This window comes from Erpetoichthys calabaricus, chromosome 3 (assembly GCF_900747795.2).
Source record: "Erpetoichthys calabaricus chromosome 3, fErpCal1.3, whole genome shotgun sequence".
Lineage (NCBI taxonomy): Eukaryota > Metazoa > Chordata > Cladistia > Polypteriformes > Polypteridae > Erpetoichthys > Erpetoichthys calabaricus.
This window is the reverse complement of record NC_041396.2, coordinates 303179232-303204515: the sequence shown is the minus strand read 5'-3', so window position 1 is coordinate 303204515 and position 25284 is coordinate 303179232. Positions and strand designations below refer to the sequence as shown.

Here is a 25284-nt window from a genome sequence, read left to right as displayed (position 1 = left end):
GCTTCACTGTTGCCTGCAGACACTCATTATTGTACCGCTCTCCAGCCCTTTGACGAACAAACTGCCTTCTGCTACAGCCAAATATTTCAAATTTGGACTTGTCAGTCCAGAGCACCTGCTGCCATTTTTCTGCACCCCAGTTCCTATGTTTTCATACATACTTGAGTCACTTGGCCTTGTTTCCACGTCAGAGGTATGGCTTTTTCACTGCAACTCTTCCATGAAGACCACTTCTGGCCAGACTTCTCCAGACAGTAGATGGGTGTACCTGGGTCCCACTGGTTTCTGCCAGTTCTGAGCTGATGGCACTGCTGGACATCTTCTGATTTCAAAGGGTAATAAGCTTGATGTGTCTTTCATCAGCTGCACTAAGTTTCCTTGGCCGACCACTGCGTCTACGATCCTCAACGTTGCCCGTTTCTTTGTGCTTCTTCAAAAGAGCTTGAGCAGCACATCTTGAAACCCCAGTCTGCTTTGAAATCTTTGTCTGGGAGAGACCTTGCTGATGCAGTAGAACTACCTTGTGTCTTGTTGCTGTGCTCAATCTTGCCATGACATGAAACTGTCTTCCACAACCTCACCTTGGTAGCAGAGTTTGGCTGTTCCTCACCCAGTTATAAGCCTCCTACACAGCTGTTTCTGTTTCAGTTAATGACTGTGTTTCAACCTACGTGTGACATTGATGATCATTAGCACCTGTTTGGTAGAATTGGTTGATCAGACACCTGACTAGAATCCTAAAATCCCTGACTTTGTGCAAGTGGACCTGTAAGAATTGATGCTGGTTTGAAGGCAAAAGGTAGTAATGCCAAATATTGATTTGATTTAGATTTGTCTTTTGTTCGCTCACTTTGCATTTTATAAATTGATAACAATAAACAATCATTGTTTATATTTCTGAAAGCATTCTTTGTTTACAGCATTTTTTCACACCTGCCTAAAACCTTTGCACAGTACTGATCTATACTAATAAAAGGCAAAGCCCTCACTCACTGACTGACTGACTGACTCACTCACTCACTCACTCATCACTAATTCTCCAACTTCCCGTGTAGGTAGAAGGCTGAAATTTGGCAGGCTCATTCCTTACAGCTTACTTACAAAAGTTAAGCAGGTTTCATTTTGAAATTCTACGCGTAACGGTCATAACGGTCGACAACGTCCGCCATGTTAAACTTTCTTATTTATGGCCCAATCTCCACGAAATTTGGTAGGCGGCTTCCCTGCACTAACCGAAACTGATGTACATAATTATTTCGGTGGTATGACGCCACTGTCAGCCGCCATATTGAACTTTCCAACGGTCTTTGTTACTTTTGGGTCCATCTTCAAGAAATTTGGTAAGCGGGTTCCCAACGCTAACTGAATCCTACTTATGTACATATATACGTCCATAGCCTGCAGCTCGGTCGCTGTGTGAGGCAGCGTTGGATCCCCCATCCCCACGCCTCCCACGTAATTGGCTGCCTGCCTATATAAGGCCGTCCGTCTCTCCGGTCTCTTCATTCCCTTCTTTGCTTCGCCACGTTATTCACGTCTCCCTGCTGATAACTGCAGCCTTTTTATTTAATCCACGGCTTCTCCGCTGTTTTATTGTTCGTTTATTACGATTATAGTTATTGTGTAGGTATTTTAGACTTAGTTTGCATTGTTCAGGTACCCATTTCCTTTATCGTTCCAACCGTACCCCCATTAACATGTCTGTCGAGGTGATCACCATCGATCGAAGAACTGTCACTTACCGAGTGGTTTCCATGCCCAGAGATGGTGACTGCCTTTTCCATTCTCTGTGTTACATATTGCACGGCCATATCAGGCTCACTCTTGATATGCGGAAGAACATTGTGTCTTATGTATTGAATGACTGGAACAGGTTCAAGGTGTGGACTGATGACGGTACAGGAGATAATTATACTACACAGGAGCACTATAAGAGTGGAATGCTTAAGCCCTTCACCTACAGTATGGTTCTGCATGTGAGTTGATGGCTGCCGCTGAATTGTTCAGTTGTCGCTTTCAAGTGTACCGAAATGGCGAAATATTTTACACCTTTGGACAACCGCCAATGCCTCTTAAACATCTTAGATTCACAGGTGACGATTTGAGTAGTGGACACTTTGATGTTTATGAATGTTTAAACTCTCAAAAGCTGGATGCGAAGTTATCGATGAAACTCATTTCAATTCAAACGCCTCCAATTTCCAGTAAGGCTCTGCTTTGCAATGACAATTAATAAGTCTCAGGGACAGACCCTACAAAAGGTTGGCATTGATTTGAGGCAAGATTGCTTTTCACATGGCCAACTATATGTTGCATGCTCAAGAGTAAGCTCAGTGCACAGCTTGGTCATATTACAACTGGAGGGCCGAATAGACAACGTAGTATACAAAGAGTTCCTTAACAAATAATTTAAAAAGGTTTACTTTTCTTCTTAATAAAAATTTTAAAGCAGTACTTCGCCGCTGCGAAGTGCGGGTATTTTGCTAGTATATATATAAAAGCCAAATCCCACTGACTCAGTCATCACAAAATCTCCCGAACCATGAGGACTTGGGACTTGAAATTTGGTAAATTAGGTTACCCTTGGCCCATAGGTGCTCGCTAAAAAGTGGTTTTCAAAATTTGGTGGTCCAAGCGCGAAATATCTTATAGTTTTTTTAGACCTGTTTGTATGTCTGTCTGCTTTTCAGGAGAGAACTACTTAACGGATTTAGATCGGGTTTTTTTTCTATAATTTGCTTGAACTTTCCGTTGATTTTGCGACTTTCTCATCACGCTAAGAGTCATAGTTCGCTTGCGGTACCGATGTATTAGCGAGAATCCGAGAGAGACTCATCGGGTTGCGGGGCCCTCCTCACTCACACGTCTACCTCGGGGCGTAACCTTAACTCCGCTTAGTTAGCGAATGAGAGAACTACTTAACGGATTTAGATCTTTTTTATTCTAGAATTTGCTTGAACATTCTGGTTGATTTTGCAACTTCTCTCATCGTGCGAAGTATCATAGTTCGCTTGCGGTACCGAATTATTAGCGCTAATCCGAGAGAGAGGCTGCAGGCCAAGGGGAGGGGTAAGAGTGATGTCAGGAGTAGAGAGCTGGGCGGGGCCTCCTCACTGTCCTGTTTCACTAACACGCGGGCGAAGCCAAGGGGGACGGCTAGTCTTATATAATAGGCTGTCCAGGATTTTAAATCACCTGTCGCTCACAAACCGTTTGACCTGGAATTTTGTACATATATACTACGTGACGTCTGCTATTCGCTTTCGGGGTGATGATTGACCTGCAAGGTTATCCCTCTTTTTATTTTCTTTTATTGTAGAATCAACTCTTGGCAGTGCGGCACATGCGTACGGGCGCTGTTCTCATCCCTACCACCTTCGCCATCACTTCCCCTACCTCTTCATATCTTAAATCATTCTTGAGGCAGATTGAAGACTTAAGTGCCACCTTAAGTGACAAATTAAGGAAAACGTACTAAGGAATTGCAACACAAACTTAAATCAGTTTTAACGCAAAAAGATGCCAGCGAAAGAAAAGAAGAAGCGGGCCACTAGGGTGAAGAAAAGAAGAGCTGCTCAGGAAGCAGCAAGCGCATCAACCTCTGAGCAAATAAATGATAAACGTACAGAGAAAGAGAGAGGAGGAAAACTAGGAAAAGCGCACTCAGCATTTACGACAGGCTGACACAGACTGAAAAAGAATTGCTCGAGCAAGTGAGACTGAGGAAGAGGCTAATTGACATCAGCAATCAGTGGTCAGACGTGCCAGAATTGAAAAGGCAAATGAGACAGAGCAAAACGCCATCCAGCGACAACAGAGGGGCGCTGATTGTGTGAGAATAGCTAGAACGAACAAGACTGATGACCAGAGAGTATATCGTTTAAGACAAAACGCGGCAAGTAGGCGCAGCTTCAGCTCCCAAACCATTTGGCCTACTGACCTGAAATTTGATACACATATGTGGTCAACAAAGGTCAAGGGCAAGGGTCAATGGAGTATGGTCAAGTCAAGTGTATTCTGCAGTGCACCGTTACTAGTAGTCATGTAATGCTAACTCTGTCTGGCAGCACCCTATTGGCTGCTAGAAAAAAATCAGTGAGAAAAACTGTACTGGAAGCTCATCACGTAGTCGCCAAATTTGATATACCCATTGATTTTCAAGTTCTCTACAATGATGTGATCGGTCTGTCGTGGTGAAAAAGGAGCTGAGCCGTAAGGCAAAGCTCTCAATCTACCAGTCGATCTATGTTCCTACCCTCACCTATGGTCATGAGCTATGGGTAGTGACCGAAAGAACGAGATCACGAATACAAGCAGCTGAAATGAGTTTCCTCCGCAGGGTGTCTGGGCTCTCCCTTAAAGATAGGGTGAGAAGCTCAGTCATCCGGGAGGGGCTCAGAGTAGAGCCGCTGCTCCTCCGCATCGAGAGGAGTCAGATGAGGTGGCTCGGGCATCTGATCAGGATGCCTCCTGGACGCCTCCCTGGTGAGGTGTTCCGGGCACGTCTAACCGGGAGGAGGCCCCGGGGAAGACCCAGGACACGCTGGAGGGACTATGTCTCTCAGCTGGCCTTGGAACGCCTTGGGATTCCCACAGAAGAGCTAGAAGAAGTGGCCGGGGAGAGGGAAGTCTGGGTATCTCTGCTCAAGCTGCTGCCCCCGCGACCCGACCTCGGAGAAGCGGAAGAGGATGGATGGATGGATACAATGATGTGGTCTAGTGATGAATTTAGCAGTTTCAGTCGATAAGTCTGGCATACCCCATGAGTAGAACTCATGCCATGTGACGTCAGCTTTAGGTTCCCCTGCTTTAATATGGCATTTTGTCTAAAGGTCTGGGACTGTTCATTACATACAGTGTGTATAGAAAAGAATTCCCCCCCCTCCCCCTCGAAATACTCCCATTTTTTTTCTTTACAGCCTTAAATTAAAACACACACAAAAAATATTTCTTCCCAGCTTTACTGACTCAATGCAACCTATAATATCCAAGTAAAACATTTCACAGCTACAGTTCAGAAGTAAAAAAATAAACAACGAGAAATCCTGAGATTAGTAAAAGACCACCACCCCCCTCCTAAACTCCATTAGGTGTAAGTGTCCACCATTTCCATTGCGGTTACTGGCTGTAATTAATTGTAATGAGTGTGATTAGTGAAGCTGTTCCTGGTCCATTCATTCCCTTCCTTGGTAGTGCAACTGACCGCAAACAACTGACGATGGGTGGCAGGCCACTTTGAAAAGATCTCCGGGATAGAGTTGTGGACAGACATAAAGCAGGAGATGGAGACAAAAACATCTCAAAGGCTTTATCAATCCCAAGGAGCCCAGTAAAGTTCATCATAAAGATGTGTTTGGTACTACTAGGACCCTCCCTGGATCCTCCAAACTGGACGGAAGAGCCAGGAGGAAACTGGTAGGAGAGGCTACCAAGAGGCCAATGTCCACTTTGAAGGAGTTACAGGATTTGATGGTAAAGAGACAACAATTTAACAAACGCTCCACAATTGTGGCTTGTTCAGGAGGGTTGCACTTCTCAAGAAAGGCCATATTAAGGCTCGTTTGAGCTTTGCTAGAATGCACCTTGAAGATTCTAATGCCAAGTGGAAAAAGGTCTTATGGTCAGATGAGCCCAAAATCAAACTATTTGGCCTCAACACCAAACGGTACACCAATGCAGCTCACCACACACAATAATAATAATTCATTACATTTATTTAGCGCTTTTCTCAGTACTCAAAGTGCTCTCCACACAGGGAGGAACCGGGAAGCAAACCCACAATCTTACACAATCTCCTTACTGCAAAGCAGCAGCACTACCACTGCGCCACCTGTGAGGACACACCATACCTACAGTAAAGCATGGAGGGGGCAGCATCCTGTTGTGGGGGGCCTGGGGCTCTCATTAGGGTAGAATGAAAAATGGATGGGGCAAAATACCATCAAATTCCTGAGGAAAACCTGCTACCCTCTGCCAGAAAGTGGAAGATGGGCAGAATGTTCACCTTTCAACACAACAACACGAAGCACACAGCAAAATGGACCACACAGTAGCTGAAGGAGAGAAAAGTGAATGTCCTGGTGTGGCCAGTCAGAGCCCAGACCTAAATCACAGTGTAAATCTGTGGAAAGATCTGAAGATAGCAGACCACCAATGCTCACCAGCCAATTTGAGCGAACTTCAGCAATTAAACTGTAAAGAAGAGTGGGGGGGGGGGGGGGGGGCAAATATTGAGTGGGCTCAATCTAGGTGTGCAAAGCTGATAGAGAAGAATCCCAACAGCCTCAAGCCTGTCATTAAAGCAAAAAGGGGGATCAACAAAATGACATTGACGTTGGGGGGTGACCCTTTATTAATCCTCAGTAGGTCTTGTGTTTGATTTTTTTATAATTTTTCTGAACTGTAGCTGTGATATCTTTCATTTGAATGTTAGAGGTGGCATTGTGTAAGTAAAGCTGTGGAGAAATATGATTTATGTGTGTGTTTTCATTTAAGGCTGTAAAGCAAAACAAATGGGAATATTTCAAAGAGGGGGGATTCTTTTCTATACCCACTGTAAACTATGTAAAAACAGAGAGTATCAGGACGGGGACGAATATTTTTTCCAAGCACTATAAGTTGTGTTCACTCTGCCATAGCAAACTGCCCATCACACCCCCACCACCAGTCCCCCCAGCAGACTTATGCCCACTGGTGGTAGGAGATTCGCTCATTTCAAGTGCTGCGTTTTTTGTTTTTTTTGTTTGTTTTGTTTTTTCAGGTTCCACACCACTGGACTTGTTCAAGTTTTACGTTGAAGATCTGAAAGCCCGCTTCCACGATGAGAAGAAGATCATCAAAGACATCTTGAGGGTACCGTTCACTGTCGGCCTGTCTGTTGTATGCCCTCCGGTGGCTGCCATCTAATATATGCCTCCTTTTTTCTTTTTCTTTCCAGGACCGTAACTTTGGGGTGGAAATCAAGACAACCTTTGAGGACTTTGCTCACGTCATTAGCTTTGACAAGCGGGCAGCCACCTTGGACGCCGGAAACATCAAGCTGACATTTAACAGTGTGAGTAATTTCAGTAGGCGCCTGTGTCCTGCATGTGCTCATGTGTGGTCCACCTACTCACTTCTAAGGATGCCACAGTAGGCCCAGTTGGTGTCTTGTTGTGTTTTTTAATGCATCACCATTATGGCGATGGGCTAAATGCTTTTTGTCACCAACAAGGAATCGTTCATTGTGGCTCTCCCACTTCTTCTTCTTTCTTGCCGTTTGTCCTGCGTTGGCGCAGGGTACGCTTTTCTGCACGTCGATCTCCACTTCTTTCGTTTGCGGGCGATGTTGGAGAGTCACATGTCTTCTTTAAGTCGATCAAACCACCGTATTTCTGGGTCGTCCGTCTCGGCTGAGGCAAAGGGCCATCATGGCCACTGACTGCTCACTGTGGCGAATGATGTGGCCCTACCAGCACATGCAGGTCTTCTGCATTTTATACACTATTGGCACCACACCTGTTTTTCTTCTCACATCTTCATTCGTGACGAGGTTGAGCGCCCACCGGAGCATGCGCATCTCTGTGACGTGCAAGGTGTTCTCGTGCTTGATGGTGGCCGGCCAGCATTCGGATCCATAGACGGCGACTGGGTGTACAACGCTCTTGTAGACCTTGGCCTTCAGATGGACCAGGTATCTTGCGGTCGCAGAGGACTCCAGTGACCTGTCTCCACTTCAGCCAGGCTGCATTGACACGAGTATGGGTGTCGGGCAGGGTCTCGCCATCGGCACAGACAAGGGAGCCGAGGTATTTGAACTGACGGACTTTGTTGAGGTCCTGGCCATCCATTTGGATGGATCCATCTGTCTTCATTCCACACCCCACGTACAGTCAGGCCCAAACATTTGGAGAATGACCCAAGTGTTGGTTTGCCACTTCAGTGCTTTTAGATCTTTTTTGTCAGATGTTTCTCTGGTACACTGAAGTAGAATGACAAGCAGTTCAGAAGTTGTTTCAAAGGCTTTCATTGACAATGACATGAAGTTTATGCACAGAGTCCATATTTGCAGTGTTGGCCTTTCTTTCTTTTTCAAGACCTCTGCAGTTTACCCTGGCAGGCTGGCAATCAACTTCTAGGCCCAATCCTAACTGATGGCTGCCACCCATTCTTGAACAATCAGAATTGGTGGGTTTTTGTTTGCCCATCCACCTCTTGAGGATTGACCACAAGTTCTTAATGGGGAGTTTCCTGGCCATGGACCCCAATTGTGGATGTTTTGTTCCCTGAGCCACTCAGTTGTCACTTTTGCCTTATGGCCCGGTGCTCCATCATGTTGGTCACCAAACTGTTCTTGGATGGTTGGGAGAGGTTGCTCTCGGAGGATGTTATGGTCCCATTCTTTATTTATGGCTCAGGATTATGGCAGCAGGCAGGTGTGAGTGAGGTGAAGACTTGTGGAGGTTTGGGGACCAACGTGATGGATCACTGGGCCATAAGGCAAAAGTGACAACTGAGTGGCTCGGGGAACAAAACATCAAAATTTGGGTCCATGGCCAGGAAACTCCCCATTGAGAACTTGTGGTCAATCCTCAAGAAGCGGGTGGGCAAACAAAAACCCACCAATTCTGACTATTCAAGAATAGGCGGTGGCCATCAGTCAGGATTGGACCGAGAAGTTGATTGCCAGCCTGCCAGGAAGAATTGCAGAGGTCTTGAAAAAGAAAGAAAGGCCAACACTGCAGATATGGACTCTGTGCATAAACTTGATGTCATTGTCAATGAAAGCCTTTGAAACTTCTGAACTGCTTGTCATTCTACTTCAGTGTACCAGAGAAACATCTGACATAAAGATCTAAAAACACTGAAGCAGCAAACTTGGTGAAAACCAACACTTGGGTCATTCTCAACACTTTTGGCCCCAACGGTATTCCGTTTTCTTGACGTTCAGCCGCAGCCCATTCTCCACCAGTCTGGTGGTCCACTGGTCACATGGTGACTCTCCCACCCTCTCTCCCTAAAGACTAAGAAGGGGACATGATTGGAGTGCTATACAGTAAATTATGAAAGGAATTCGCCTAATGGATCCCAGCTTTTACTTTAAAATTCGTTCAACAAGAACATGCACTCACATGTTTGAAAGTTTTTCTTCATGCAAAGAACCAGAGACATGTGTAGTACATTAAGAAGGAGCGAAACGAAGAGTAGGATTTTAAGGCCCTTCATATTTCAACTTGATGTCATTTTGGACAGCCTAGGTGACTAAGACGGATGAGCTTGTCGGGCTGAATGGCTTGTTCTCATCACAGTTGTTCTAATGTCCTAGTCGTCCTGTTTTAGACCACAGAAGTGAGATGGAGCCCTGGACTCTGGGATTTTAACACGATTAAAGATGATCTCCTTGAGCCAGCTTGAGATGTGACACTCCCAGCTTGTCATGTTCTCTTGTCTTTACTGTGTGTGCCGCTCTCCCTGGGCGAATTCAGACACAACTCAGTTGTCACTAACCAAAAACACCAACTCCTGATCATAATCCAGACATTCATAGTCCTTAGATAGCAAGAAGTCCTAATCCTGATGAGTCTTTTCATAAATACTGCACACCGAGTTGGTCTTGGATGACGTGTGCCCCATTGTGTCACCCTAATGACATCTCATGACTTGACTTCCAGCACACTCCACCCCAACAATCAGCCATCACATTGTGGTGACAGGACCAGAAGATGGCGGGCCCCCACACCAAAAAAAAGAAGAAAATTCTGTTGTGCTATAAAAAGTTAAAATATGGGAGTTTGCCCAACCAGTCCACATGTGTTTTGTGGACTTGGAAAAGGCATTCGACCGTGACCCTCAGGGAATCCTGTGGGGGGTGCTCTGGGAGTATGGGGTACCGGACCCCCTGATAAGGGTTCTTCGGTCCCTGTACAACCGGTGTCAGAGCTTGGTCCGCATTGCCGTCAGTAAGTCGAACCCGTTTCCAGTGAGAGTTGGACTCCACCAAGGCTGCCCTTTTGTCACCGATTCCGTTCATAACTTTTATGAACAGAATTTCTAGGCGCAGCCAGGGTGTTGAGGGGGTCCGGTTTGGTGGACTCAGGATTGGGTCACTGCTTTTTGCAGATGATGATGTCCTGTTTGCTTCATCAGGCCATGATCTTCAGCTCTCTCTGGATCGGTTCGCAGCCGAGTGTGAAGCGGCTGGGATGGGAATCAGCACCTCCAAATCCGAGACCATGGTCCTCAGCTGAAAAAGGGTGGAGTGTCCTCTCAGGGTTGGGAGCAAGATCCTGCCCCAAGTGGAGGAGTTCAAGTATCTCGGGGTCTTGTTCACGAGTGAGGGAAGAATGGAGTGTGAGATCGACAGGCGGATCGGTGCGGCATCTGCAGTGATGAAGGCTCTGCAGTGATGAAGGCTCTGCATCGGTCTGTCATGGTGAAAAAGGAGCTGAGCCGCAAGGCAATTTACCAGTCGATCTATGTTCCTACCCTCACCTATGGTCATGAGCTATTGGTAGTGACCAAAAGAACGAGATCACCAATACAAGCGGCTGAAATGAGTTTCCTCCACAGGGTGTCTGGGCTCTCCCTTAAAGATAGGGTGAGAAGTTCAGAGTAGAGCCGCTGCTCCTCCGCATCGAGAGGAGTCAGGTGAGGTGGCTCGGGCATCTGATCAGGATGCCTCCAGGAAGCCTCCCTGGTGAAGTGTTCCAGGCACTTCTAACCTGGAGGAGGCCCCGGGGAAGACCCAAGACATGCTGGAGGAACTATGTCTCTTGGCTAGCCTGGGAACGCCTCGGGATTCCCCCGGAAGAGCTAGAAGAAGTGGCCGGGGAGAGGGAAGTCCAGGCATCTCTGCTCAAGCTGCTGCCCCCGCGACCCGACCTCGGATAAGCGGAAGAGGATGGATGGATGGTCCAAATACGTTTATAAAAAAAAAAAAAAAAAAAAAAAAGAAATAAAAAATTAATTCATCATATATTAAACCCAAGATAAAAAATTAGCACCGGCCAAAGAAGAATTTATTAACAGTATCAAAAAAATTCAGCAAGTCCCCTATCACAGAAAGCTGGAGTTGGCCTCAGATAAGACTCCGCAACTCAAAAATGGCTCTGTTTGTAACCCACCCTCAACGTGGCACCAACAGTTGGCCAACGGGGAATTGCCAGTCAACCAAATCTCCGTGCCACAAGGATGCAGGAGTGGAGTTACAAGGTGTGATCAAAAAATATGATGAATGTTTAAATAAAAAAAAAAAAAATTACAGTAAAAGACACACTGCCATTAATCCTCCTCAAAGTACTCCCCTTCACTTCGAACACGCGTACCCCATTGTTTTGTCACTTTCTGAAGCAGTTCTAGAAGTCCTCTTTCGTGAGTGTCTTTAGTTCCGCTGTCGTGGCTGCCTTGATGTTCTGCACGTCAATCCAGATCCAACATCAAGGTGATGATGATGATGGTGTTTTTTGATCTTGATGGAATTATACAAGCTGAGTTTGTACCCAGGAACACTAAGGTGAATTCTAAATATTATAAAGGCTTATTAGAGTGTTTAGGAAATGATGAGAGAAATGGGTAAACGGTTTCATCCTCCATCGTGACAATGCTCCGTTTCAAACTTTGCTTCTGGTACAGCAATTCCAGACATTCACAAAAGAGGACATCTAGAACTACTTCAGGAAGTGGCAAGAACGATGGGATAAGAGTGTTCAAAGTGAGGGGTATTAATGGCACTCTGTCTTTTACTGTAATCATTTTTTTTTTATTTAAACATCCATCCATCCATCCATCCATTTTCCAACCCGCTGAATCCAAACACAGGGTCACGGGGGTCTGCTGGAGCCAATCCCAGCCAACACAGGGCACAAGGCAGGAACCAATCCCGGGCAGGGTGCCAACCCACCGCAGGACACACACACACAAACACACACACACACCAAGCACACACTAGGGCCAATTTAGAATCGCCGATCCACCTAACCTGCATGTCTTTGGATTGTGGGAGGAAACCGGGGAGAACATGCAAACTCCACGCAGGGAGGACCCGGGAAGCGAACCCGGGTCTCCTAATTGTGAGGCAGCAGTGCTACCACTGCGCCACCGTGCCGCCCTATTTAAACATTCACCGTTTTTTTTTTTTTTTTTTTTGATCACACCTTGTAAAGGGGCAAACCCTTGTGGACGGGCCTAGAAAATGGTAGACGTGGTTCTAAACGGTAGGCCAGGGGTGTCCAATTCCGGTCCTGGTGGGCCGCAGAGGCAGCAGGTTTCAATTCTAACCATCGTCTTAATTAGTGATCAGGTTTTGCCTTAGACCCCTTGACTCAGAGCCCTTAGTTTAGGGGTGGCAAACTCCAATCCTGGAGGGCCGCAGTGGCTCCAGGTTTTCATTCTACTCCTTTTCCTAATCAGTGACCAGTTTTCACTGCTAATTAACTCCTTTTTCCTTTCATTTTAATAGCCCTGTTTTAAGGATTCAGTGCTCTGAATTAATTATTTTCTTCATTAAATGGCAACCAAACAGAAATCAAATGTGAAACAAATCAACTGTTGACCAGCTAAATTGGGGCTTCAAACTCCAATTAAATTCACTCCAACCAGTTTCTTAATGAAAAGCCGATTCTTGCTGTTAATTAAACCCGTTATTTAATTCTATGGCTTGTTGCTGCTCTCATTCTGACACAGCAGATATTTACATAACTGTTGATTTTCTGTTTTTTCGAAGAACACCATCAAAATATGTTTGGGTGATCTGAGAGATCAACCTTACTGAGACCTTGGCCTTTCTTTATTTTCAGATATTGTGTGATGGGCACAGGTGAGCTGGTCATGTGGTACCTTGTTTTGTGTCTCATTATTGTTTGGCAGCTAATTAAGGAAAAAGAAACAACTAAGGGGCCTGAGTCAAGTTAATTAAAATTAAGGCAAAAGAAGTTAATTAGCAGCAAAAACTAATGAAGAAGATGGTTAGAATGAAAACCTGCAGCCACTGCGGCCCACCAGGACTGGAGTTTGCCACCCCTGCTAATTGTTACATTTTCCTTAGTCAGCATCCAAGCAATAATGAGACACAAAATGAGCCGCCACTTGACCAGTTAACCTGTGCTCATCACACAGTATCGGAAAATAAAGAAAGGTGAAGGTTTCAGTAGGGTCACCCAAACATTTTGACGATGTTCTTAGACAAAACAGAAAATTAACAGTTTTGTAAATGTCTGATGTGGCAGAACGAGAGCAACAACAGCCCATGGAATTAAATAATGCATTTAATTAACAAAAAAAATCGGCTTCTCATTAAGAAACTGGTTGGAGTTTGAAATCCCAGTTTAGCTGGTCGTCTGTTGGCTCGTTTCACATCTCATTTCTGTTTGGCTGCCATTTAATGAAGAAAAAAATCAATTCAGAGGACTATATCGTTCAAAACAGGGCAATTAAAATGAAGTTAATTAGCAGTAAAAACAGGTCACCAATTAAGAAAAGGGTTAGAATGAAAACCTGCAGCCTTTGTTAGGCCATCCTGTTGCCCACTGCTGGATAGAGCAGGATTTCATAGGGCAGGGGTCCCTAACTCTCAGTTAGTGGCTGCAGGTTTTCATTCTAACCCTTTTCTTAATTAGTGACCTGTTTTTACTGCTAATTAACTTCTTTTGAATTCATTTTATTTGACTTGCTCTTGAAGACTCAGACCCCTTAATTGTTTCTTTTCCCTTAATTAGCAGCCAAACAAAAATGAGAATACAAAATGAGCCAAAAAACTTTTGTCGATCATACAATATTTGAAAATAAAGAAAGGTGATGGTCCCCAAAACATTTTAAAAGAGCTCTTAGAGAAAATCAGCAATTTCAGAATTGTCTGCTATTGCACAATGAGATCAGCAACAAGCCATAGAATTAAAGAACGAGTTTAATTAACAAGGAGACTCGGCGCCTAATGAAGCAGAATACTGTACATGTGTGTAAATGAGAGGGAGGCCAGTGGAATGGTGAGGATGCAGGGAGTAGAGTTGGCGAAGGTGGACGAGTTTAAATACTTGCGATCAACAGTACAGAGTAATGGGGATTGTGGAAGAGAAGTGAAAAATAGAGTAAAGGCAGGGTGGAGTGGGTGGAGAAGAGTGTCAGGAGTGATCTGTGACAGACGGGTATCAGTAAGAGTGAAAGGAAAGGTCTACAGGACGGTAGTGAGACCAGCTATGTCATATGCGCTGGAGACGGTGGCACAGGAGACAGAGCTGGAGGTGGCAGAGTTAAAGATGCTAAGATTTGCATTGGGTGTGACGAGGATGATTAGGATTAGAAATGAGGACATTAGAGGGTCGGCTCAGGTGGGACAGTTGAGAGACAAAGTCAGAGAGGTGAGATTGCATTGGTTTGGACATGTGCAGAGGAGAGATGAGGGGTATACTGGGAAAAGGGTGCTAAGGATAGAGCTGCCAGGTAAGAGGAGAAGAGGAAGGCCTAAGAGAAGGTTTACGGATGTGGTGAGAGAGGACATGCAGGTGATGGGTGTAACAGAACAAGATGATGAGGACAGAATGATATGGAAGAAGATGATCCGCTGTGGCAACCCCTAACGGGAGCAGCCGAAAGAAGAACAAAACTCGCCGCCTAATGATGCAGCTGGTTGGAGTGAAATTGCTTGGCGTTTGAGGCCCTGATTTTGTTGGTTTTCTGTCGGCTCCCTCACTTCACATTTCATTTCTGTTTGGGTGCCATTTAAGGAAAGAAATGAAGCAAATCAGAGGAACAATGGAAGAAATTCAGGGGAACAAATCTTAAAAAGCAAGTCAATTGAAATGAAAGGAAAAGGAGTTAATTAGCAGCGAAACAGGTCACTAATTAAGAAAAGGGTTAGAATGAAGACCTCCAGGACCGGAGTTGAGGACCCCTGTCACAGGGGCATCTCATGGAAAAAAAAATAACGTAAGCAGGCAGAGGTTAAGAGGCACTGTGTCACTGTCTCCCCTAATGTGTCTCTTCATCGGTGGTCACCTGAAATGAGAAGGAGGCCCTTGAAGGTTATCTGTGTTGAACTAAGATGACCGAGTGGTCACCCACTTCTCGAGTCACAGCTTGAGAAAGGAGATTGGAGGTAGAAAGTTCCGGTTTGGGAGACCACATTTTTCCTCCCTTTCCTTCTGTTGCTGTCTTTTGGTCATCTCATCAAAGTCAAATCGTGAATCAGAGTGTTTTGGGGTGGGGGTTCTGTGGCTGGTGTTTCCAAGCTGGTGACACTGAGCCAGCCTTGAGTGGTGGTCTCTTGACTGTTTCATCTGGCGGCCCCAGGTCTTCTGGGCTCGGCTCAGCTCGGCTGTTCAAGGTGGTCTTGATATTACGAGGGGTGTCCAGCAGGTGTCAGTGCTGGGCCACTGCTTTATATCATGTACGGTGGATTCAGTAAGTGTTCAGATCCCCTCACTTTCTGCACACTTTTTAATGCTTTGGATTTCATTTGAAATTGGATCAATTTGACATTTTGCCCCTCAGTCTACACTCAATATCCCATAATAACAGTGAAAACACATCCTTTTAATTATCTTATTGCAGTGTTACCCAACCTCAGTCCTGTGGCCCCCCCAACTGTGGCTGCAGGTTTTTGTTCCAACCAGCTTCTATTTTTAATTGGACTCCTGGGATTCATTAAGTGATGTGTTACTTCCCAAATTCCGTGTTTTGGGAACAATATAGAAATTAAAAAACTAAGTTTGGTTAAAAAATATATACAGTATCCATCCATCCATTATCCAACCCGCTGAATCCGAGCACAGGGTCACGGGGGTCTGTTGGAGCCAATCCCAGCCAACACAGGGCACAAGGCAGGAACCAATCCCGGGCAGGGTGCCAACCCACCGCTGGACACACACAAACACACCCACACACCAAGCACACACTAGGGCCAATTTAGAATCGCCAGTGCACCTAACCTGCATGTCTTTGGACTGCGGGAGGAAACCCACGCAGACACGGGGAGAACATGCAAACTCCACGCAGGGAGGACCCGGGAAGCGAACCTCAGGTCTCCTAACTGTGAGGCAGCAGCGCTACCCACTGCGCCACCGTGCCGCCCATACAGTATATATATATATATATATAATATATTAAAATGTACCAAGCAGTTATATGGGAATAATATATTTTTTTTTCTTTTTAACAATATTTTCATGTTTTTATTCTTCTTTTCCAGCTGTTCTAATTGTTTAATTAATCCATTATTTACTAATTAGTGGCTCTGACTTTAGAGTAGTTGCAGCCTTTCATAATTCAGTGCTGTTTTGCTTGGGGGTCTGCTCTGCTCATTTTTAATTGTCATTAATAAGATTCAACGAAGGGGGAAAACTGCACAGAGAAAGGGCAAAACAGAATGAAATCAACAAAGGAGAGTTAAGCATTTAAATCGAGAGCAAAAGCAGAAATATTTCTAAATGTCTTATAAATGTAAAAATGTGCTTTTCTGAATGTAGAATAAGAGAAATAAATTGCAGCTAACTCAAAGGACTGACTTTGAGAACCCCTGGCTTATTGATTAGGTGGGCCTCTCTTGAAGTGATGATGCCACCTCCCACATTAAAGAAGAGCCTGCTCTGCCCTTTATTATACAGTTCTCCTATGTTAAGAGACCAGCCGACCTGCCATTGACGTGGATCCAGTAAGGCAACATATAAGTGATTAATAAAAAATAAAAAAAAAAAACAAAGTGACCCGCTTTCATTTGCTACCAGATGAGTACCAAGCCATGCTCACGTCCAGCCTGACAAGCAGACTCTTACGAAGATAATGTAACATTTAAAGAAAACACTGGAGATCTTGTGTTTCATTTAGACCACGGGTGTCGAACTCCAGGCCTGGAGGGCCGCAGTGTCTGCAGGTTTTCATTCTAACCCTTTTCCTAATCAGTGACCAGTTTTCACTGCTAATTCACTTTTTTCCCTTCATTTCAATAGCCCTGTTTTTAAGGATTCAGTCCTCTGAATTGATTCATTTCTTAATTAAATGGCAGCCACACAGAAATGAGACGTGAAACAAGCCAACAGATGACTAGCTTAACCTGGGGCTTCAAACTCCAACCAGTATCTTAATGAGAAGCCAATGCTCACTGTTAATTAAACCCATTATTTAATTATTCATTCTGCCACAGCAGACATTTCCAAAACTGATGATTTTAATGTTTTTTTCTAAGAACACCGTCAAGATGTTTTGATGACCTGAGAGATCAGCCTTACTGAGACCTCCACCTTTCTCTGTTTTCAGATTCTGTGTGATGGGAACAGGTGAGCTGGTCATGTGGCCGCTTGTTTCATGTCTCATTATTGTTTGGCAGCTAATTAAGGAAAAAGAAACAACTAAGGGGCCTGAGTCAAGTTAATTAAAAGAAGTAATTAGCAGCAAAAACTGGTCACTAATTAAGAAGATGGGTTAGAATGAAAATCTGCAGCCACTGCGGTCCTCCAGGACTGAAGCTCGACACCCCTGATTTAGACCAATCTCTCTCTCTGATTTAGATCTTTTTTTTTTTTCTAGAATTTGCTTGAACATTCCAGTTGATTTTGCAACTTCTCTCATCACACTAAATACACTGCACAACAAAGTTTTTGCTTCTTGAACACTGTTTGGAGATTCTTATAGATTTGTGGGTGCTGATCACGAATGTCACATCACAATGTACCGATCACGTACCATTTCAGTTTTGTCCTGATTTTTTCTTATATTTGTATCCAAACATTTTTGCCCCCGTAAGTGACTTATCAACAACGGTTTGTGCAGCCTGGGCATGTCCAGCCATGGAATCAGAGCAGGTTGGAAGCTGTGCTGTGGAAGTTGATATCCTGGCTGAAGGAGCTTGATGCTGTCTCAGCATGCTATAAAGGTGCCTTGCATACAGCGATCCTGCTCATTTGGTTATTATAGATAGTCAGTGTGTATGTAGAGTATCAGTATAGTAAAGTATAGTATCTGTAGCAGTATAACAGTAAGTAAGCTGGATGCTATAGACGTTTTGGTGTCGGGCGATATGTCTCGTCAATGTCGTAGCAGCCACGATACATTCTACTATATCTGTGTGTGGCGAATATACACTTGCGCCTCAGAGACGTTGGATGACTGCTCTTATGAAGAAAGCTTATCATCTGTATTTCGGCTGGTGATCAAGACAAGGAATGGGTGCCTCACATTCGCTGTGCGACATGTGCTGTCAGTCTGAGAGCCTGGCTCAGAGGCACTCGAAAGACGATGCCATTTGCTGTTCCGATGATATGGCGAGAACAGAGAGACCATGTGACGGACTGTTACTTCTGTTTGACTGGTGTGTCTGGTTTCTCTGCCCAAAACAAGAAGTCAATTGAATATCGTAATCAGCCTTCAGCAATGAGACCCGTGCCACATCATGACTAGTCTTCCAATTCCGAAACCACCAGAGGATTGGACCTTAGATGAAGCAGATGAAGAAACTGCAATGCAGGGTTCTGACAGTGACATTGAGCCCGATTTCGAACCGTGCTCATCAGGCGATCCACAGTCCGAATTGAACGATTTGGTCAGAAATTTGGGTCTGTCAAAAGCAAAAGCCAAGCTGCTGGGTTCGAGACTTCAGGAATGGTGTTTGCTGTCACCAGGTACAAAGATTTCTGTGTTTCGAGGCCGACATCATGATATTGGATACAGGGTCCTCACAGGTGGCGCAGTGGTGGTGCTGCTGCTTTGCAGTAAGGAGATTGTGGGTTCGCTTCCCGGGTTCTCCCTGTGTGGAGAGCGCTATATAAATGTAAAGAATTATTATTAATTATTACTATTATATAACCAATTTTTTTGCACAAGTTGACAGTTGTTCTCGGCCTTGGGTTGTGATAACAATAGAAGAGTGGCGTCTTTTCATCGATTCGTCAATGTTAAGCCTGAAAGCTGTTCTGCTACACAATGGCAACATTTATCCTTCTGTACCTGTTAGCTGTGCAGCACACATGGAAGAAACGTATGAGAATATGGAACTGTTGCTGAAGCACGTCCAGTATAGCAGGTACAACTGGAATATCTGTGGAGATCTTAAAGTCGTTGCTCTGTTACTAGGACTGCAGCTCGGCTATATAAAGTACTGTTGTCTCATCTGTGAATGGGACAGCCGTGCCAAAGAATCTCACTATTCTCGACAGAACTGGCCCCTCCGTAAAAAGTTAGTTCCAGGACAGAAAAATGTGGCACATGAATCGCTTGTCGACCTGGCAAAGATATTTTTGCCTCCTCTTCACATAAAACTGGGACTCGTGAAGAATTCCGTGAAAGCACTGAACAAGGAAGGCGAAGGTTTTCGTTATTTAAGACATGTTCCCAAGAATAACTGACGCCAAGATCAAAGAGGGCATTTTTGTTGGCCCCCAGATCAGACTCGTTATGAGTGACAAGCGGTTTGAAGATCTGTTAGTTGGGCCGGAAAAAATTGCCTGGAAAGCCTTCAAAGACGTCTGGGCGATTACAGAGCCCCAAACTACACTCAGCTGGTAGACAAACTTCTTAAAGCATACAAGACAATGAAGTACAACATGGTACTCAAGATTCATTTCCTTCACTCACACTTGGAGTTTTTCCCCGCAAATCTTGGTGCTGTCAGTGACAAACACGGTGAAAGGTTTCACCAGGACATTGCTACGATGGAGAGACAATACCAGGGCAACTGGAATCCATCAATGCTTGCTGACTACTGTTGGTCTTCAACGTGATGCACCAGACATTGAATACAAAAGAAAATCAGGAGCAAAACACTTTTAATTCTGTTGAATTTCATAGCTTATGTGAAACATAAACGTGACTAAATACTCTACGTTATTGTCAGTAAACATGTAAATGTCTATTTCTCAGAGTTCCTACATGATGCAGTAATTACGAAACTATATTTGTGCATACCCAGTAGGTACCTGTCACAATCAGACTTTTCAGGAAGCAAGTCTTTTCAAAAAAAAATTGTTGTGCAATGATATTATAGTTCGGGTTGTGGCATCAATTTATTTGCGCGAATCCGCCTCTGGGCGTAACCTTAACTCCGCTGAACTAGCAAATGAGAGAACTACTTCATGGATTTAGATCGGAGTTTTTTCTGGAATTTGCTTGAACATCTGTGACTTCTCTCATCACGCTGAGTATCATAGTTTGCTGGCAGGAGTGATTTACTTGTGCTAATCCAAGAGACAGGCTGCGGGCCGAGGGGAGGGTGTTAGCGTGACATCAGGAGTGGGGAGTCGGGCTCACTAACACGCCAGCCTCTGTTTGAGTCGCTCTACCACTCGCAATCCAAAGTGCAGGTGCAAAAAACGGAAGGGAAATGGCACCCTTTGTGCTGCAGTCCTTTCTGTTTTGTAAGCTACTAGATGAACGATCGCTCGGAATCTTGTCACCTTTAAAGACGTGAGCACAGCAGCTGCATTTCAGGCATGGAAAGTCTGTTTCTTTTTTTTTTTCAGAATTCACTGTCTTAATCTTCTTTATTTATTTATCTGGTTTGTACAATGCTATATACTGTATCCGCTGCCATTCTTTATTATATTCTGTAAGTGCCTTGAGCATGGGAAAGGCGCTATATAAATAAAATGTATTATTATTATGGAAAGTGACCCCAGGTGACGTCATAGCAGGTTTCCACATTTACGTGGCTGTAGATCAGAAACCATCCTACTAATTCCCTAATACTTTGCTGCACACTCAGATTAGAAGATCTGTAGATAAAAGGACCACTATGGTTTCCAAAATGCATTGACTATTATATTCCTCATCCATTTATAGCATCAGCTCATTCTTCTTCTGGAATTTGTTATGTCCTGGCCTGGCCTCCTAAATCTGCACATTTTTGCATCATCCAGTAGACATTGTGGGATCCCAGTACACAGGTGGAGACATTTTATTTAACATTCATTCTTCAGATCCAATGTTTACAGTCACCCCGTGTCTACTGGAGGGACTTTTATGGGCATTTATTACTTTTTAGCCAGTATGTGAGGTGATGGGTATCTCGGGACATTTTTTTTCCCGGATTATTGTAGTAAATTTGATTTATTTGCGACTAAGTTAATGTCTTCTGTTGCACACTGGGATTGATTATACAAGGGGGAGTCGAGCTAAAGTAAGAAAATGGGACAAACCTTCACAAAACCGCTAATGTCATTTCTCAATGGAGTCTCCAGTCTTCTCAATGCACTGGCGCCACCTGCCTGGAAGTGCTGGGATTCCAGCAGAATAAAAGGTTTTATCTTGTCCTTCTTTCTCGGATTAGTGCCAATACATCGCTTCTGCAAGTGAACTGTGATTCTTAGTGCGATAAGAGAAGTCGCAAAATCAACTGGAATGTTCCAGCAAATTATAGAAAAAAACCCGATCTCAATCTGTTAAGTAGTTTCGCTAGCTAAGCAGATGTAAGATACGCCACAAGACTGGTGCATGAGTGAGGGGGGCCTCAGCTGGCAGCGTCTCTGTTGGATTCGTGCTAATAAATCGGTACCGCAAACAAACTTGGATACATAGTGCAATGAGAGAAGTTGCAAGATCAACTAGAACACGGGTGTCGAACTCCAGTCCTGGAGGGCCGCAATGACTGCAGGTTTTCATTCTAACTACCTTCTTAATTAGTGACCTGTTTTTCCTGCTAATTAACTTGTTTTGCCTTAGATTTAATTAACTCGACTCAGACCCCTTAGTTCTTTCTATTTGCTTAATTAGCAGCCAAACAATAATGAGACACAAAATGAGAAAACAGGTGACCAGCTAACCACATTATCTGAACATAAAGAAAGGTGAGGTTCTCGGGAAGGTTGATTTCTCAGGTCAATAATCAGAAACACTTTGGGAAATGTCTGCTGTAGCAGAATGAGAGCAGCAGCAAGCTATGGAATTAAGTAACGGGTTTAATTAACAGCAAGAATTGGCTTCTCATTAAGAAACTGGTTGGAGTTTGAAGCCCCAGTTTAGCTGGTCATCTGTTGGCTCGTTTCATGTCTCATTTCTGTTTGGTTGCCATTTAATGAAGAAACAAATCAATTCAGAGGACTGAATCCTTAAAAACAGGGCTATTAAAATTAAGGGAAAAAGGAGTTAATTAGCAGTGAAAACTACTCACTGATTAGGAAAAGGGTCAGAATGAAAACCTGCAGCCACTGCGGCCCTCCAGGCCTGGAGTTCGAAACCTGTGAACTAGAATGTTGAAGCAAATTCTAGAATCTAAATCTGTAGAGTAGCTCTCTCGTTTGCTAGCTAGTGTGCCCCGAGGCTGGCACATGAGTGAGGAGGGCTTCAGCCTGCTGTGTCTCTTTCGGATTTGCGCTAATAAATCAGTACCGCAAGTGAACTGTGATACTTAGCATGATGAGAGAAGTCGCAAAATCAACCGGAATGTTCAAGCAAATTCTAGAAAAAAAAAACCTGATCTAAATCCGTTAAGTAGTTCTCTCATTCGCTAACTAAGCGGAGGTAAGATATGCTCCGAGGGTGGCGCGTGAATGAGGAGAGCCCTGTCCCCCTCCCCTCAGCCCGCTGTGTCTCTCGGATTCGCGCTAATAAATTGGTACTTCAGGTGAAGTATCATAGCGCGATGAGAGAAGTCGCAAAATCAACTGGAATGTTTCAGCAAATTATAGAAAAAAAACCTGATCTAAATCCGTTAAGCAGTTCTCTCGTGAAAAGCGGACAGACAGACAGATGTTGGATTTTATATAGTGATGTTTATGGTACTCTGATGTCCAATATCCCATAATTCTCCTTTCTTTAATAGTGAGTTATGGTTATTGTTTATTTTCTTCCATGCAATTGTCTCCATGATGTTTATATACTCTGCCTTGGTACCCACTGCCCTTCTGATTGGTGGAGTCTCCATCTTGAATAATGCGTGCCATCAGTTGTGTTGGCTCTTTTTCTATTTGTGATTTTTTTTTTTTTTTTTAACTGTCCCAAGTTGTGCCGTGACTTGGGATATTTTTACCTGTCGGACACGTTGCCCTTTTGCACTGACCAGATGAATACCGGTACTGGGGTAAAAGTAAAAAAGTGACACGGGATGGAGACTGTGGCCTCTGTACGAAGTGGCATTTGCCTGTAGCATTAAAGGGACATTGGGACAAAGCTACTGAGATAAAATAAAAAGTGGTACCTGCAACGTTGGCAGCTACACCCTCAGGGCAAAGGACACTTGGAATGCCAGCCTAGGTTGTTGTGGCAAAAATGCCTATTCCAGAATGGCTTGGCCTGCAGGTGCTAAGGCATCCTGCTTATAATTATCTATAAATGAGAATATGCTTAACTGTGCCCTCGTTACTGGGTGCCATGTATTGTCAGGTGTTGTGGCACAAGTGAATTTTACTATTTTGACTTAGAAATAGAGACATGTTATATGAGGATGAATTAAAGGAAAAGTTCACTGGGAAATGAATCACAATGGTGAGGAGGCTTTGAGACTGGACGATATGTGACTTGGCATCAAACCTCTGCCAATGTCTCTGTTGTAGCTGCTTGAGAAGGCTGAGGCCAGAGAGAAGGAGAGGGAGAAGGAGGAGTCCCGCAAGCAGCGCAGGAAGGAGGCCGCCTTCAAGAGCATGCTGAAGCAGGCAACGCCACCCCTTGAGCCAAGTTCTGTCTGGGAGGAGGTGAGTGCCACACATGTCCCGTAACAGGCACCCCACTATGCCGCCAACAACCACTGGCATCCCTGCTTCTGTCTCGCAGGTACGGGAGCGGTTCCTGTGCGATGGCGCCTTTGAGCAGATCACGCTGGAGTCGGAGAGAATTCGGCTCTTTAAAGAATTCATCCAGGTGCTTGAGGTGCGGGCATGGAGGACATGCTGGGTGGGGTGGCAGGGCGCGTTCAAGAAAGAGTTGGAAATGAAGTGCTCTCTGTCTTTTGTCTTTAGAATGAGTGCCAGCATTACCACTCCAAGAGCAAGAAGCACTCCAAGAAAACCAAGAAGCACCACCGCAAGAAGTCTCACTCCCACTCGGTAAGTGCCTGCCAGCACCTGATTAACGCCTGGGCTTAGACCCTGGGGCCCAAGAGAGTGGGTGGCACAGGGCTATTGCATAAATGAAAAACGTGACTTTATTTTTATAACAGATTTCCAGGTGTTTAAAATAAAAACAAAACAGAAGTGTCGCACTTTCATTTGAAAAAGCCAATACAAATGTCTGGAACTTGTAGTCTAACTTGGTTCTCAAAGTGGGGGGCACCTGAAGTGGCTCGTCCCCTCTGTAAAAGCGGATGGAGTGGCAGAGTGTAACAGCAGTAGTTCTCTTGTGAAAAGCGGACAGACAGACAGACATTGGATTATATAGATACAGTGCATCTGGAAAGTATTCACAGCGCATCACTTTTTCCACATTTTGTTATGTTACAGCCTTATTCCAAATGGATTAAATTCAAAAAAGTTTACTTGAGGTTTTTGCAAATTTATTAAAAATAACAAAACTGAGAAATCCCATGTCCATAAGTATTCACAGCCTTTGCTCAATACTTTGTCGATGCCCCTTTGGCAGCAATTCCAGCCTCAAGTCTTTTTGAATATGATGCCACCAGCTTGGCACACCTATCCTTGGCCAGTTTCACCCATTCCTCTTTGCAGCACCTCTCAAGCTCCATTAGGTTGGATGGGAAGCGTCGGTGCACAGCCATTTTAAGATCTCTCCAGAGATGTTCAATCAGATTCAAGTCTGGGCTCTGGCTGGGCCACTCAAGGACATTCACAGAGTTGTCCTGAAGCCACTCCTTTGATATCTTGGCTGTGTGCTTAGGGTCGTTGTGCTGCTGAAAGACGAATTGTCGCCCCAGTCTGAGGTCAAGAGCGCTCTGGAGCAGGTTTTCATCCAGGATGTCTCTGTACATTGCTGCAGTCATCTTTCCCTTTATCCTGACTAGTCTCCCAGTCCCCACAGCATGATGCTGCCACCACCATGCTTCACTGTAGGGATGGTATTGGCCTGGTGATGAGTGGTGCCTGGTTTCCTCCAAACGTGACGCCTGGCATTCACACCAAAGAGTTCAATCTTTGTCTCATCAGACCAGAGAATTTTCTTTCTCATGGTCTTGAGAGTCCTTCAGGTGCCTTTTGGCAAACTCCAGGCAGGCTGCCATGTGCCTTTTACTAAGGAGTGGCTTCCGTCTGGCCACTCTACCATACAGGCCTGATTGGTGGATTGCTGCAGAGATGGTTGTCCTTCTGGAAGGTTCTCCTCTCTCCGCAGAGGACCTCTGGAGCTCTGACAGAGTGACCATCGGGTTCTTGGTCTCCTCCCTGACTAAGGCCCTTCTCCCCCGATTGCTCAGTTTAGATGACTGGCCAGCTCTAGGATGAG

The 25284-nt window shown here is 44.7% G+C and overlaps 1 protein-coding gene across 4 annotated transcripts in view; it reads left to right on the top strand.

Annotated features, from left to right (window-relative positions):
• LOC114649588 (pre-mRNA-processing factor 40 homolog B-like) overlaps window positions 1-25284 on the top strand; it is a 138743-nt gene that overhangs the window by 91629 nt on the left and 21830 nt on the right. For 3 of the 4 annotated variants that reach the window (XM_051925041.1, XM_051925043.1, XM_051925040.1), the window contains exons 19-23: window positions 6761-6852; window positions 6938-7054; window positions 23448-23585; window positions 23665-23760; window positions 23850-23936. In XM_051925041.1, coding sequence (XP_051781001.1) covers window positions 6761-6852; window positions 6938-7054; window positions 23448-23585; window positions 23665-23760; window positions 23850-23936 — 530 coding nt within the window. The remainder of the gene's footprint in view (window positions 1-6760; window positions 6853-6937; window positions 7055-23447; window positions 23586-23664; window positions 23761-23849; window positions 23937-25284) is intronic. The other variant, XM_051925042.1, reaches the window with a different exon arrangement.